The sequence below is a fragment of the Clarias gariepinus genome, chromosome 20, assembly GCF_024256425.1.
Source record: "Clarias gariepinus isolate MV-2021 ecotype Netherlands chromosome 20, CGAR_prim_01v2, whole genome shotgun sequence".
In the NCBI taxonomy this organism is placed as follows: domain Eukaryota; kingdom Metazoa; phylum Chordata; class Actinopteri; order Siluriformes; family Clariidae; genus Clarias; species Clarias gariepinus.
The window spans coordinates 22,923,011-22,939,610 of NC_071119.1; the positions used below are offsets into that span (position 1 = coordinate 22,923,011).

Here is a 16,600-nt window from a genome sequence, read left to right on the forward strand (position 1 = left end):
GGGAATAGGGATGCAGTTGTTGTTATGACTTGCTGACGTGTGTGTGCATGTGTGTGTATGTGTGTGTGTTGACAGCCATTCCACTAAGACAGTGGTGGACTTTGTGAACAGCAGTGAGAACGTGGTGTTTGTGCACAACACGGTGCATCTGATCTCTCAGGTGGTGGATAATCTGATCATGGCATCTGGAGGAATCCTGCCTCTGCTCTCCGCGGCCACTTCGTCCACGGTGAGTGTGTGTGTGTGTGTGTGTGTGTGTGTGTGTGTGTGTGTGTGTGTGTGAGTGAGTGTGTGAGTAAGACTGTGTGAGACTGTGTGAGTCTGTGTGTGATGGTTATGATGATGATGATGATGATGCTTTGTGGTTGTTTCCAGCATGAGCTGGAAGCGATAGACGCGTCCCAGGGTCTGGAAGTGGAGACGTCCCTGTCCTTCCTACAGCGTCTCATCTCGCTGGTGGACGTCCTCGTCTTTTCCAGCTCTCTAAACTTCACTGAGATCGAGGCGGAAAAGAACATGACGTCGGGAGGAGTGCTGAGGCAGTGCTTACGCCTCGGTACACACCCTTCCACTCACCCTTTGTCCCTCTGGTTCTTTTTCCTCTACCTGCTTCTTTGTCTCTGTCCATCTGTCTCTTTCTTTCCTCTCACAGCTTGCCCTGATTTCTGGATTTTTGCAAGAACACCGGAGCGCTACTGTAGTACAGTATGAAGTAGGTTAGTGATGCAGATAGTTCTGGAGATGGTTCTCTGTAGCGTGCTAATGTTTCCCAGAGACGTGTGTCATGAGAATCGTTACGAGACTGGTGATTAGATGTCATGGTTGTTATGACGTTCTTACACACATGGTTGTGACAGTCATTTTGTATTCGGGATGTGATCCAGACGTTCCTCACCTGTCTTTTAGTCTGTCTACTGGATCATAAAACACAAATACGTCTAGACATTAATATCCACAGACCGTTTTGGGGAAATTGGTTTGATTTACACTTGGGGAAGCTGTGGTACTAGAGTACACACCCATGTGGTAGAGGCAGTTGTGGTTTTAGCACGGGGATAGTTCCACTAAAGAGGCAGTTGAGGCTCTAGAACACAAACAGTTGCTGTTCTAGAATGGGAATAATTGAGAGTCTAGAATGGTAACAGTTATGGTGCTGCTGTTCTAGCACGGGACCAGTTGATTCTATCAGAGGGGCCATTGGGATTCTAGCACAGGGGTACTTCTAGTTCTAGAACATCAACTGTCATGGTTCTAGTACAGGGACAGCTGCAGTTCGAGAACCTGAACCGTTGATTCTAGCCCAGGGGCAGTTGTGATTCTAGAATATGCTAAGTAGTGCTTCTACCAGAGGGGCAGGTGTGGCACTAGCACAGTGGCAGTTTCGGTTCTATAACATGTCCAGTTGTGGTTCTACCATGGGGCAGTTGTGATTCTAGCACAGGGGCAGTTTTAGTTCTAGGACATGAATAGTTGTAGTTCTACCCCAAGGGCTATTGTGAGAACCAAAACTGCCCCTGTAGTAGAACCACAACTTTTCCTTTGGTAGAACCACAACTAAGAATATTCTAGAATCATAACTGCCCTTGTGCTAGAACCACAATTGCCCCCTGGTAGAACCACATATTATATGTTCAGTTATGGTTCTACTTAAATATATAGTTGTGATTCTAGAATGTGCTCAGTTGTGGTTCTACCAGAGGGCGAGTTGTAGTTTTAGCACAGGGTTAGTTGTAATTCTAGAACGTGCTCATTTGTGTTTTATGGTTCTAGCGCAAGGCTATTTGTGATTCTAGAATATCCTCAGTTGGGGCCAGTATTTGTTCTAGCATAGGGGCAGTTGTGATTCTATACCGTGCTCAGGTGTGGTTCTATCAGGGAGCAGTTTTGGTTCTTAAACCTGAACAGTTAGGTTTTTACCCCCAGGGGCAGTTCTAGAATATGCTCAGTTATGGTTCTACCTTAGGGCCAGTTCTGGTTCTAGCACAGCGGCAGTTGTGATTCTATACAGTGCTCAGTTGTGGTTCTAAAAGAGGGGCAGTTGTGGTTCTACCCCAGGGGCAGTTTTGGATTTAGCACAGGGACAGTTTGTGTGCTAACAGATTTGTTCTGTATTTTTGAGAAATTTGCTAGTTTTAAAGCAGCCCGTAGACACACCGTCCACATACGTGAATACTTGGCAACCCTGGTTGGTAAACCCAGCATTTCCTCCTGTGTGTGTGTGTGTGTGTGTGTGTGTGTGTGTGTGTGTGTGTGTGTGTTGAAGTAATAGTAGTTTATTAATACGACACTCAGTACACAGAAAGCGACACCATGATCGCTCTTCCCAGCGTCTCGCCGCATCGAGAAACATTACGAACGTTCCGTAAATGGAAATCGGGGACCGCTGGGACGTCCTCTTTCCCTTTTTATGTTCTCCTCCGTCTTTATTTTCCCCTCGTCCCCTCTGATCCCAGCGTCTCTCTCCATCGTGTTATTCTAACATTAACACGCTCGCTCCGGCACACAACGGCCTCCGTTATTAGTGTGTTCTCTCCGAAATGGCCGGGGTGTAGCCTGGGGCGGCCATTTTCTTTGAGTGTGTGTGTGTGTGTGTGTGTGTGTGTGCGCGCAATTTCAGGGTTGTAAGAGAACACAAGGTTTTCAGATTGCTTCCATTATTCATTTGCCTCTCTCTCTCTCTCTTTCTCAACACACACACACACACACACACACACACACACGTGTGTGTAATCTCTTCCTTTACCATTTCCTAACAAAATGGTTGGCTATGTTAACTACATTGAAATGCCAGAGCAGATAATAAACACACACACACACACACGGTTGTGAGTAATAGCCTATGTTTCTTTAATACACTCCAGAGGAGAAAGACACACTGGCTGTTTTTAATGATATATCTCATGCCATGTTTAAGTGCACTCGCGTGTGTGTGTGTGTGTGTGTGTGTGTGTGTGTGTGTGTGTGTGTGTGTGAGAGAGAGACAGCGCAAAAGCACACTAACAAGTTTTTAATCTGATGTATTGCATGCCATTTAGACCCAGCTGTGAGTAAATAAATGCGTCTGTGTAAGTGTGTGTGTGTGTGTGTGTGTGTGTGTGTGTGTTGGTTACTATTATAGTGGCAGATGAAATCTTGTTGCAGCACCAAAATCTGATTACACACCAAGAGGCTTTATCAAATATTCATCACACACACACACACACACACACACACACACACACAGAGCAAAGACTCTTTTTTTTTTTTTTTGAACCACAACAAAGATTGTGAGAGACGTAGATGCAATAATTGTGTTTTGTTTGGTGTGTGTGTCCGTCTGTCTGTTAGTCTCCTGTCTTTAACGTACATGTTTTTTTTCTTTATTCATTTTCTTTCTTTCTTCTCATTATTTTTTCCTGACACTCATCCCTCTCTTTCTCTCTCTCTCTCTCTTTGTCTGGCTTTGTTGTGTCTTTTTTGTTTTTTTGCTGTTTTTCCCTAAAAAAAATATTTTTCTCATTTTCTCGTTATGTCTTTCTTTCTTTCTTTCTTTCTTTCTTTCTTTCTTTCTTTCTCTCGTTATGTCTTTCTTTCTTTTTTTTCTCTTTTTTTCATTACTGCTATTCTTACTCTGTTTTTCTCTTTATTTGTCTTTGTCCTCTCTTTATACCTCTCTTCTTCTTCATCTTCCTCTTTTCTTATTATTTAAATTTTTCTCTGATGCCCATCTCTCAATCTTTCTTTCTTTCTTTTCTTCATTTTTTCCTTACCCATACCCCCCTCTCTTTTTCTCTCTGTCTGCTTTTGTCCTTTCTCTTTTTCATCTTTTTCTCACACTTTTCCCCCCTCTCTCTCATTACCGCTATTCTTCCTCTTATTTTTTTTTATCACATTTCTCCTTTACTTTTCCTGTTTGTCTTTCCGTCCTCTCTTTTTCCTTCTTCATCTTCCTCTTTTTTTATCTGTCGCCAATTTCTTTCCCATTCTCTCACTACGTCTCTTTTGCACTCTCCCTTCCTTTCTCTCTCATTACATCTCCCTCGCTTTCCGTCTCACTCTTTAATCTCTCTCTCTCTTTTGTGCTCTTTATTTTTTCCTCTCTTATCACTTTTTCTTCTTCTCTGTTTCTTTTATTAATCCTATCTTTGTCCTTCTCTCTCTTGCTTTCTTTTCTCTCTCATCACCTCTTTCTCTCTCTCTCTCTCCCTCTCTCTCATTACCGCTATTCTTTCTCTACTTTTTTTATTACATCTCTCTATTTCACTCCATTTGTCTTTATATTCTCTCTCTTCTTTTTTATCGTTTTCTTTTTCCTCTTTTTTCTCTGATGCGAATGTGTTTTTTATTCTTTGATTATCTTTCTCTCTCTTTCTCTCTTTCGCACACACTTTCTTTCTCTCTCTCATTACCTTTCTCTCACCTTCTCTTTCACACTCTCATTTTTTTTGTTCTGTATCTTGTTTTCTCAATTTTTTACCTTTCTCATCATATTTCTTTCTCTGTTTTTCTTTTATTACCCCCCACACTCTCTCTCTCTCTCTCTCTCTCTCAGTGTGCACTATGGCTGTGAGGAGTTGTTTGGAGTGTCAGCATCACTCTCTTTATAAATCCGGAATGGAGAAAACACAGCAAGGCCTTCTGGGAAATACCAAGTTTATTCCAGCACAGGCAAGTCTCTCTCTCTCTCTCTCTCTCTCTCTCTCTCTCTCTCTCTCTCTTACACACACACACAAACACACACACACACACCACATCCTGTTGTCGTTTCTTGTCTGAGTGTGTGCTGGTTACGGTTAGCGCTCTGAGCTCGGTGCTATTTCAGTGTGATCGTTACATTACACTTTTTTGTTTTGATATTTGAGGCTCCAGAGGAAAAAAAAAAGTGTTTCTTTCCAGAAAGTGGTGTGTGTGTGTGTGTGTGTGTGAGAGAAACCCTCGGCTCATCTATAATTCAGTGTGCTGAGTTAACACACACACACACGCACACACGCACACCAGTCCATTAAGTATATGGATGATACGCAGCACAATCTACATGACCTTCTCTACAACACTCTGTATACAGTGGATTAGATTCAGGATTAGGATTAGATCTAGCGTTCAGATTACGATTAAACCTCTTTGTTTTTGTCATTAAGTACAACAAGAAATGTTTGACAGAAATTGGTCCTCACAGTTATTGTGTGTGTGTGTGTGTGTTTGTTTTACACAGAGTCCAGTGGACATGCTAACAGGAAGGATCTCTCCAGTCCGAGACGTGGAACGTCTGCTGCAGGACATGGACATCAACCGTCTCCGAGCCATCGTCTTCAGAGACATTGTAAAGTCCAGCTTTCCGATGGTCAAAATTTGCCTTTAGAGTCAGAATTAAGGAATCAAATTTGTGGTTCTGAATACGAATGACTCAAAATTAGATCCGTGATCAGACTTGAAATTAGATTCATAGTTTAGAATCAGGGTTAGATTATTTTTTTTATCTGTTTGAAATCAGAGTCAAAATCAAACTTGAAATCACTTTTTAAAAATCAAACTGTCTGCGGATCAGACTTCATTTTCTTAATGAGAGTCAGAGACTCAGAGGCAGGCTGAGACTCGGGAACCAGCTTAAGACTCAGCGAGTCGAAATCAGATTTGTGGTTTTAAACATGGGGTCTAATCTGCGACACCGGCTCAGATTATTATTATTATTATTACTATTAAAAATTTTTTTTTTTACGATTTTAAATTAAATTTGTATTAAAATTTGTTTAAAAATTAGACTGAGTCTAGATTTAAAACATACATTTTTTTGTTGTAATTAAAAGAAGAAAAAAAAACTTGAGTACAAATCCAAGCCAGAGTAAGAACCATTTCCTGAGTCGGATGATTCAGACCCGTTTCCATGTCTCAGATCATTCAGAGATTCTGTACAGTCGACTCCCGCCAGTGGATTTTTCATTAGAACCTAGCTAATAATCGTTCGCGGAAATCCCTGCAGTTTCACTGACACGGCATCTTTTTATGGCTTTTTTCGTGACAGTATTCACGTTTTCATGCATTTTAACTCTTACCTATTAAGAACAATATAATTGACTAATTTTGTAACATAAATATTAACGTAACTTCAGCTAAATTTCTATATAAAATATTATACTGTATAATAGTTTAGTACTGTAGAGAGAACACAAACAACACGGCTTGTGATGATGAATTATTGCCGTATTCACCCTACAGTACTGATACCGGAGAAAACACGCTCGCGTGAGTTACAGTACATAGAGGGTGTTTTACATTCTAACACTGCAGGACTCACAGCAGTACAGTACTGTACAGTATACGGCTTTACCTTTACATTCTTTTGTTTGTTTTTTTCCTTTTAAGCGTAATGTATTAAGCTGGGTTTGAAATGAAATTAAAGTGTTTTGGGTGCATATTTAGGGTTAAAACTATTAAAACAGGCATTTATAGGCATTAAATTTTTTAACCGCATGTAAAATTCCTGTTTTTTCCACAATTCGCGGGTGCTCTAGGAAACATAACCCTCGCCGAAATTTCAGGGGTTGATTTTAATTAGATGACGACAATTTGAATCAGAGTCGTTCCGGGAGTCAGAGTCAGTATCTGAATCAGATTTGGAATTAGGATTCAAATCAGACTACGACTCAAAAATTATTGTTGAAATTTAAATTTTAAAATAATCAGACTCTGAATATGAATTAACTTTAGAATCAGAACCAGTTTTCAGATCCAAGGTCCAACTCAGACGTGTCGTCATGAGTCATAATCGGACACAGACTGAAAATCAGACGTTTATAAAACGCGAAATCGGTGAGAGTCGATTCAGAATTATGAATTAGAATCAGAGTGAATCAGAAAGAGGGTGAAAATAAGTGTAGTACAAAAATACAAATACACTGAGTTTGGTATTAATTTTGATAGCATCAATGTGTGTGTGTGCGTGCGTGTGTGTGTGTGTGCGTGTGTGTGTGTGTGTGTGTCTAGGAGGACAGTAAGCAGGCTCAGTTTTTGGCCCTGGCCGTTGTTTACTTCATCTCTGTTCTCATGGTGTCCAAATACCGAGACATTCTGGAGCCGCACAACGACAAGAGAGTCAACACACACTCTTCTCGGAGCACAGGTGATGTGCTACACAACACACACACACACACACATTGTTACCAATTTTTTTTTACAAATGAATAAGAAGCGCTCTCTCTCTCTCTCTCTCTCTCTCTGTGTGTAGAGAGCGTCAGTTCTGACTTGGAAAACCCCTCCCCCCTCCAACGGCGTGACTCCACCCCCGCAAACGAGCACTCACCTGTTTCCCCGAGCGAGGCCGGCGAATCCCACTCGGCGCCGGACGCCGTCTCCGAGGCTCTTTCCACGTTGTCGTCTGAGGTCAAAGGGCACGAGGACACCACGGACAAGGACAAAAAGGGAAAGAGTGTGAAGGTGAAAGACATCCTGAGGAGCCTGGTAAGCTCCTCCCCGGCAGATGATGTCATCGTGGACACGAGTCTCTTACCACCAGCGTTTTTGGGGAAGCAAGAAGTCCAAACTCAGTTCAGCTCATTCGACAGGTCGGTAGACAATCAGGCAACAGCTCCATGCTAATGCTAATATTAATATTACTACTGCTACTACTAGTACTAATAATAATATAATATAATAATAATAATAACGTACAGGACAGGATGCAATCATATGACCAGACAGGTGCATTAACACAGTTTAGCAGCAGCTGGAGATGTTAAAATTGCAATACTAAATAATGGATAAACAGATAAATCTTATAAACCTTTTAAAGCATAATGATTACCTGACCAGCTCATTCATTTATTCATATATTCATTTAGGGATTAATTCAGCCGTCTCAGAGCTCAATAGACAACACTTACCCCGAGTTAAACCCTGAAAAATAAACATGTATGAATGTTAAAAGATATTAACACACTAGTGGTTTAGTGACAACTTGGTGTCTTATGACTGACACGAGACGATTCTAGTCTTGTGATCACTTCGGCATCACTTTTATATCATCTTTGTCATCTTTACATTATAATTTACATTTTCTTTACACTATTTTAACAGTATCTTTACATTACCCTTTATTTCAAAGTTAAATTTTTTTTTTTTTTTCATTTTTTCCAGCTTTACACTTATATTATCTTTATATTACCTTCACAATACCTTTGCGCCGTCGTTTCCATTACTTTAGTTATATTTTCTGAACATTATTTTTACTTTACGTTACCTCCACTTCATCCATTTATTTCTTTTACATTACCTTTACATTACATTGACATGATCTTTACATTAACTTTACTTTATAGTTACATGTTTTTGTTACCTTTACTTTACAGTTATACTGTCTTCAGATTACCTTTTCAATCCCTTTGCAATAAATTTACAGTTGGTTTACGTTATCATTGCTTTGCTTGTTACCTTTCCTTAACATTGCTTTTACATTATCTTTACACTACCTTGCACCTTAAACATACAGTAAGACATTATGTTTACATTACATTTTTATTACAGTTACAGGGATGTTATCTTTATCCTGACCTTCTCCCCCCCCCCTTCTCCCCCCCTTCTCCCTTTTTACATTACCATTGTAGTTACATCATCTGTTTACTTTACATTCCATTTAATTTACCTTCACATTAGCTTTTTCATTATTTTTACATTCGCTTTATTCTTACTTTAACTGTACATTAAATTTTACTTACATAAACTTTATAATTCCTTCACGTTATATTTACATTATCTTGACTTTGCAGCCATATTTTCTGTCCGTCGTCCTTACATTATATTAATGTTATCCTTTTATTATCTTCACATTATCTTAAAATTTATGCTTACATTGCCTTTATATTACAGTCACAGGCCCTAACGTTATCTGCACATTAACTTTACTTAACATTACCACAGGTTTATATGATCTTTACAATAACTTTACTTTATAGTTACATTAGGTTTGTTACCTTTACATCACTTATATATTTTCTTCACATTACCTTTATTATGACATTTGTGTTTAAATTACCTTTATATATGCTGTTTAAAATATGTTATCTTTATATTACCTTTTGTTAATATTACTTTTGAGTATAATTACATTACCATTTACATTTTTCACATCATAATTCCAGTTACTTTACCTTCCCTTTGTTACATTATTGTTACATTAACTTTACTTTTACGTTGCTCTTTTTACATGACTTTTACAATACCTTTACATTCTGTTTACATTATCTTAACTTTACATTTAGGTTTTCTGTCTAACTTTACATTATTTTTACATTACCTTCAATTCACTTTTACATTATTTTTACATAATTTTTATGTTACATTTACATGTATATTATCTTCACATTACTTTTACATTACTTTCGTATTACCATTACATTGCAAGTTCTTTATCTTTACATCGCCTTCATGTAAACTTTTCGTTTCAGTCATAGGTACTTTATCTTTATGTAAGCTTTATTCATTTTCTGTAGTGCAGCATACACAAACTGCATAAACCTTACTTTATAATATTCCCTTTACAATATATTTACACTTTTTACATTAACTTTACATTAACTTTACATTTATCACGGCTTGTGAGACGAATTCAAGCTAAATGTACTGTAACAGTGTGGAGCCTTTTGGAAGAATATTTAATGTTTGACTCATCAAACACACACACTCTCTCACACACACACACACACACACACACATCTTTAATGTATGACTGTCTGTAGTTCTGAGACATGCAATGTCTGTTTAAATTTCAGCACAGGTAACACACACACTTTTTTAAACATATACTGTCTATGGTGGATAGCATGGTTCAAGGTGTGTGTGTGTATCTGGTTTGCATTTGCAGCATTGTCTGTGTGTGTGTCAGACAGACATTACGAGACAGGGATTAGAGCTGAAAAGGAGAGAGAGAGATATACAGATAAAGGGTGTGTGTTGCCGTGGATACGGGACACTGTTTCTTTAATCGGGTTTATGATATATCCTGATATTCAATGCACCCAATATTGTCATCATGGACACTTCATAATACTGTCAGGGTGGGGGGAGGGGGCGGGGGTTCTGCCTACTTAGGGAACACTTCTTTTGAGATGAGTCTCGTCTTCACGGCAACGTAAAAACATCTGTCACATCAGTGCGTCCTCGTTTTGGACAGATGTGCGCCTCTCAGAGATTTTGTGACAGTATCCGAAACGGCGACCCAATGTTGGGTGACGATGTTACAAAACGTAATATTGACACAAACCACCTCACGTCACACTCTTAGTGAGGAGTGATGGAATGTGTCTGCGGTAGGAGTGTGTGTGTGTGTGTTTTATCTGTGGAATGCTCTGTCAGGAGCTGCTCATATCTGTTCCTGGATTATTGTGGCTCCTGAAGGCCGAGCCGCTGGAGGGAATACACTCGCTGTGTCTCAAATCACATTCTTCACAGTGTAACATCAAGGGAACATTGGAATTAAAAAAATAGGAAAACTAGGGAATAAGGAAAATGTATAGAACCAATTCTAGAAACTAGACTTTAAGATGAAAGGAAGACAGTGAGAAGGAAACATGCATGTTAAAAATTGTCACTGGGGGAGTGGCGAAGAAGGGAACTGTGAACTGTAACTAGGGAATAAAGGAAAGAAAGCACTAGAGAATTGATCAAAAGATGTAGGAATAGGTAACCCTGAGACTGGTGAAAACAAAGGAACCTGGAAGTTGTTCTTAGTTGACTAAGACATGAGAGAACTAGGGTCTGAGAAACTACTGTAGGAAACTGGGGAATAAGGGAAGTACGAACAATGACTTTGACATAGGAAGCGGTGAACAAGGGCACTAGGAACTAGGTAACAAATAGACTAGAGAACTTGAATACAAAGTAACTAGAAATTACTAGGGATTACAAATTGTGAGTAGGGAACTAGGGACTGTGGAACAAGGTAACTCCAAAATATAACTAGGGAATAAGGGAAACATATTAGGTTTCATGAGTAGATAACATTGTGAGTAGGGAACTAGAAAACAAGGAATTATCCCTAGTTCAATAAGGGCGTTTTTACAATTATGACTTAATACTAGAAAGGGCACTCGGAATTAAGACTAAGTAACAAAATGACAAGAAACCTAAAAACACAGTATTTAAAAATGGAGGTAAAGGAGGTACACGCTCCTACTAGGAACCATAGAGATTCAAAATTGTCACTAGGGAACAAGTGAACGAGGGACTGAGGAACAGGTCGACTAGGGAATATTGGAAATACGAACGAGGGCAAGATAAAAAGGAGACTAGGGAACTAGAGAATAGAAAGAGTACTAGAGAATAAGGTAACAGTAAAGTAAGTTAATTAAAGTAGGGACTGTAACTAAGGAATAAGGGAATTATAAACAAACACTAGGTTTCAGAGGACAGCGATCAAAGGATCTAGGATGTATAACTTTGTATGCTAATCGTTTATTCTCCTGCTAACCAGCTAACTGTTAACTGTTATGAATAAGGCAGGTTGGTTTCTCATGATGTCACTGGATCAGAATATAGTGTGTGTGTGAGTGTGTGTGGGAATGGTGGTGGGCGTGTAGCGGGATTTACGATCTCTGTGTCTGGAAAAAGCAGGATCTCCCTGATAATCCACTCGTGAGGTCAGAGGTGAAGTAGACGTGAGATTTATTCGCTATTTTCCTCTGCCCGTTCCTCGCCGTGTGTGCATGCGTACGTGTGTATGTATGAGTGTGTGCGAGAATGTGTGTGTGTGTGTGTGTGTGTGACCTCCCACTACTGTTTTGATGCAGTGTCTGCAAATATTTGCTGATGGAAACCAGAGCCAGTAAACAATGTCACTGTAACGCAGCCAGAAAAAAAAGTAATTTACTGTTGGGATGAAATATATGACGTGGACAGAAAGGCTTAAAAAATATACGACGGAAGAGAGAGAGAGAGAGAGAGAGAGAGGTTTATAGTTTTACACGGATTCACAAGCGGAGATGAGGTCATAGCGACAGCATCAACTAAACAATACACTGATTTATGTGTGTGTGTGTGTGTGTCTTTTAGCGAAAATTGGAGAAGAATCCCAATTCTGTAAACACTGTTACCAAATAAAGGGGCGGGGCATCAGAGTAAACTTGTGGAGCAGGTGTGTGTGTGTGTGTGTGTGTATGTGTCGCGTTACATCCGGAAAATCCGTTACATACACAAGGACGAGTTAAACCTGATCTGTTTCACTTCGGGGTCGGATTTCATGTTTCATCTTTCTCTCACGTATACAGGTGTGGCGGAGAATGAGGCGGGGGCGGAGTGTAGCTAATAATGCCTAATCAGTGTGTGTGTAGGTGTGTATCAGTGTGTATAGCGTCGGTGTGTGTGTAGGTGTGTATTAGTGTGTATAGCGTCGGTGTGTGTGTAGGTGTGTATTAGTGTGTATAGCGTCAGTGTGTGTGTAGGTGTGTATTAGTGTGTATAGCGTCAGTGTGTGTGTAGGTGTGTATTAGTGTGTATAGCGTCAGTGTGTGTGTTGGTGTGTATTAGTGTGTATAGCGTCGGTGTGTGTGTAGGTGTGTATTAGTGTGTATAGCGTCGGTGTGTGTGTAGGTGTGTATTAGTGTGTATAGCGTCGGTGTGTGTGTTGGTGTGTATTAGTGTGTATAGCGTCGGTGTGTGTGTAGGTGTGTATTAGTGTGTATAGCGTCGGTGTGTGTGTAGGTGTGTATTAGTGTGTATAGCGTCGGTGTGTGTGTAGGTGTGTATTAGTGTGTATAGCGTCGGTGTGTGTGTAGGTGTGTATTAGTGTGTATAGCGTCGGTGTGTGTGTAGGTGTGTATTAGTGTGTATAGCGTCGGTGTGTGTGTAGGTGTGTATTAGTGTGTATAGCGTCGGTGTGTGTGTGTAGGTGTGTATTAGTGTGTATAGCGTCGGTGTGTGTGTAGGTGTGTATTAGTGTGTATAGCGTCGGTGTGTGTGTAGGTGTGTATTAGTGTGTATAGCGTCGGTGTGTGTGTAGGTGTGTATTAGTGTGTATAGCGTCGGTGTGTGTGTAGGTGTGTATTAGTGTGTATAGCGTCGGTGTGTGTGTAGGTGTGTATTAGTGTGTATAGCGTCGGTGTGTGTGTAGGTGTGTATTAGTGTGTATAGCGTCGGTGTGTGTGTAGGTGTGTATTAGTGTGTATAGCGTCGGTGTGTGTGTAGGTGTGTATTAGTGTGTATAGCGTCGGTGTGTGTGTAGGTGTGTATTAGTGTGTATAGCGTCTGTGTGTGTGTAGGTGTGTATTAGTGTGTATAGCGTCGGTGTGTGTGTAGGTGTGTATTAGTGTGTATAGCGTCGGTGTGTGTGTAGGTGTGTATTAGTGTGTATAGCGTCGGTGTGTGTATTAGTGTGTATAGCGTCGGTGTGTGTGTAGGTGTGTATTAGTGTGTATAGCGTCGGTGTGTGTGTAGGTGTGTATTAGTGTGTATAGTGTCGGTGTGTGTGTAGGTGTGTATTAGTGTGTATAGCGTCGGTGTGTGTGTAGGTGTGTATTAGTGTGTATAGCGTCGGTGTGTGTGTAGGTGTGTATTAGTGTGTATAGCGTCGGTGTGTGTATTAGTGTGTATAGCGTCGGTGTGTGTGTAGGTGTGTATTAGTGTGTATAGCGTCGGTGTGTGTGTAGGTGTGTATTAGTGTGTATAGTGTCGGTGTGTGTGTAGGTGTGTATTAGTGTGTATAGTGTCGGTGTGTGTGTAGGTGTGTATTAGTGTGTATAGCGTCGGTGTGTGTGTAGGTGTGTATTAGTGTGTATAGTGTCGGTGTGTGTGTAGGTGTGTATTAGTGTGTATAGTGTCGGTGTGTGTGTAGGTGTGTATTAGTGTGTATAGCGTCGGTGTGTGTGTAGGTGTGTATTAGTGTGTATAGCGTCGGTGTGTGTGTAGGTGTGTATTAGTGTGTATAGCGTCGGTGTGTGTGTAGGTGTGTATTAGTGTGTATAGCGTCGGTGTGTGTGTAGGTGTGTATTAGTGTGTATAGCGTCGGTGTGTGTGTAGGTGTGTATTAGTGTGTATAGCGTCGGTGTGTGTGTAGGTGTGTATTAGTGTGTATAGCGTCGGTGTGTGTGTAGGTGTGTATTAGTGTGTATAGCGTCGGTGTGTGTGTAGGTGTGTATTAGTGTGTATAGCGTCGGTGTGTGTGTAGGTGTGTATTAGTGTGTATAGCGTCGGTGTGTGTGTAGGTGTGTATTAGTGTGTATAGCGTCGGTGTGTGTGTAGGTGTGTATTAGTGTGTATAGCGTCGGTGTGTGTGTAGGTGTGTATTAGTGTGTATAGCGTCGGTGTGTGTGTAGGTGTGTATTAGTGTGTATAGCGTCGGTGTGTGTGTAGGTGTGTATTAGTGTGTATAGTGTCGGTGTGTGTGTAGGTGTGTATTAGTGTGTATAGTGTTGGTGTGTGTGTAGGTGTGTATTAGTGTGTATAGTGTCGGTGTGTGTATTAGTGTGTATAGCGTCGGTGTGTGTGTAGGTGTGTATTAGTGTGTATAGCGTCGGTGTGTGTGTAGGTGTGTATCAGTGTGTATAGTGTCGGTGTGTGTGTAGGTGTGTATTAGTGTGTATAGTGTCGGTGTGTGTGTAGGTGTGTATTAGTGTGTATAGTGTCGGTGTGTGTGTAGGTGTGTATTAGTGTGTATAGTGTCGGTGTGTGTGTAGGTGTGTATTAGTGTGTATAGCGTCGGTGTGTGTGTAGGTGTGTATTAGTGTGTATAGTGTCGGTGTGTGTGTAGGTGTGTATTAGTGTGTATAGTGTTGGTGTGTGTGTAGGTGTGTATTAGTGTGTATAGTGTCGGTGTGTGTGTTGGTGTGTATTAGTGTGTATAGCGTCGGTGTGTGTGTAGGTGTGTATTAGTGTGTATAGCGTCGGTGTGTGTGTAGGTGTGTATTAGTGTGTATAGCGTCGGTGTGTGTGTAGGTGTGTATTAGTGTGTATAGCGTCGGTGTGTGTGTTGGTGTGTATTAGTGTGTATAGCGTCGGTGTGTGTGTAGGTGTGTATTAGTGTGTATAGCGTCGGTGTGTGTGTAGGTGTGTATTAGTGTGTATAGCGTCGGTGTGTGTGTAGGTGTGTATTAGTGTGTATAGCGTCGGTGTGTGTGTAGGTGTGTATTAGTGTGTATAGCGTCGGTGTGTGTGTAGGTGTGTATTAGTGTGTATAGCGTCGGTGTGTGTGTAGGTGTGTATTAGTGTGTATAGCGTCGGTGTGTGTATAGGTGTGTATAGCGTCGGTGTGTGTGTAGGTGTGTATTAGTGTGTATAGCGTCGGTGTGTGTGTAGGTGTGTATCAGTGTGTATAGTGTCGGTGTGTGTGTAGGTGTGTATTAGTGTGTATAGTGTCGGTGTGTGTGTAGGTGTGTATTAGTGTGTATAGTGTCGGTGTGTGTGTAGGTGTGTATTAGTGTGTATAGTGTCGGTGTGTGTGTAGGTGTGTATTAGTGTGTATAGAGTAGGTGTGTGTGTAGGTGTGTATTAGTGTGTATAGTGTCGGTGTGTGTGTAGGTGTGTATTAGTGTGTATAGTGTTGGTGTGTGTGTAGGTGTGTATTAGTGTGTATAGTGTCGGTGTGTGTGTTGGTGTGTATTAGTGTGTATAGCGTCGGTGTGTGTGTAGGTGTGTATTAGTGTGTATAGCGTCGGTGTGTGTGTAGGTGTGTATTAGTGTGTATAGCGTCGGTGTGTGTGTTGGTGTGTATTAGTGTGTATAGCGTCGGTGTGTGTGTAGGTGTGTATTAGTGTGTATAGCGTCGGTGTGTGTGTAGGTGTGTATTAGTGTGTATAGCGTCGGTGTGTGTGTAGGTGTGTATTAGTGTGTATAGCGTCGGTGTGTGTGTAGGTGTGTATTAGTGTGTATAGCGTCGGTGTGTGTGTAGGTGTGTATTAGTGTGTATAGCGTCGGTGTGTGTGTAGGTGTGTATTAGTGTGTATAGTGTCAGTGTGTGTGTAGGTGTGTATTAGTGTGTATAGCGTCGGTGTGTGTGTAGGTGTGTATTAGTGTGTATAGTGTCAGTGTGTGTGTAGGTGTGTATTAGTGTGTATAGCGTCGGTGTGTGTGCGAGCCGAGGCGGAGAGTGAGTCGGGGGCGGAGTGTAGCTAATAGTGCGCTGAATAATTTAACACGGGAGCAGATGGACACTCGCTCTTCACCTCTCACACACTCATTACTCCAACATTTGCTTTAGTGTAAAGTCTCACACACACACACACACACACACACACACACGCACACACGCACATTGGAATTATCACTTAGGATTTAGTTAACTGTTAATCTACTAACCAGCATTTTTACTGTATAGACAAGAAAAAAAAATCTCCTACTCTTTAGGCCACATGTGAATATAATGTTCCTCCGTCAACACGCTTTTATATTACTTCATTAAAAAATGTTTCAGGCTGATCTGTGAGCCACGTGTGCACCGCTGTCTTCATTTCTTCATCAGGACTGATCTTTGTCCACATAAGCCTGATTTCATAACCACGGCCTGATTTGTAGGCGATTTGGCACATAATCCACCTTCACGCGTCTATTCGACAGAACCATTTCACACGCACGTCAGTGGACGAGCGTCCGGCTCCTTCTGGATGGCTAACGCTTGTGCGACGTTCTTTGAACTTCTCTATCT

At 41.0% G+C, this 16,600-nt stretch overlaps 1 protein-coding gene across 1 annotated transcript in view; it reads left to right on the top strand.

Annotated features, from left to right (window-relative positions):
- Nucleotides 1-16,600, top strand: part of lrba (LPS responsive beige-like anchor protein) — a 225,622-nt gene that overhangs the window by 54,048 nt on the left and 154,974 nt on the right. Inside the window, exons 24-29 of the mRNA XM_053479877.1 lie at nt 76-229; nt 376-556; nt 4,532-4,647; nt 5,192-5,299; nt 6,961-7,096; nt 7,202-7,538. Coding sequence (XP_053335852.1) covers nt 76-229; nt 376-556; nt 4,532-4,647; nt 5,192-5,299; nt 6,961-7,096; nt 7,202-7,538 — 1,032 coding nt within the window. The remainder of the gene's footprint in view (nt 1-75; nt 230-375; nt 557-4,531; nt 4,648-5,191; nt 5,300-6,960; nt 7,097-7,201; nt 7,539-16,600) is intronic.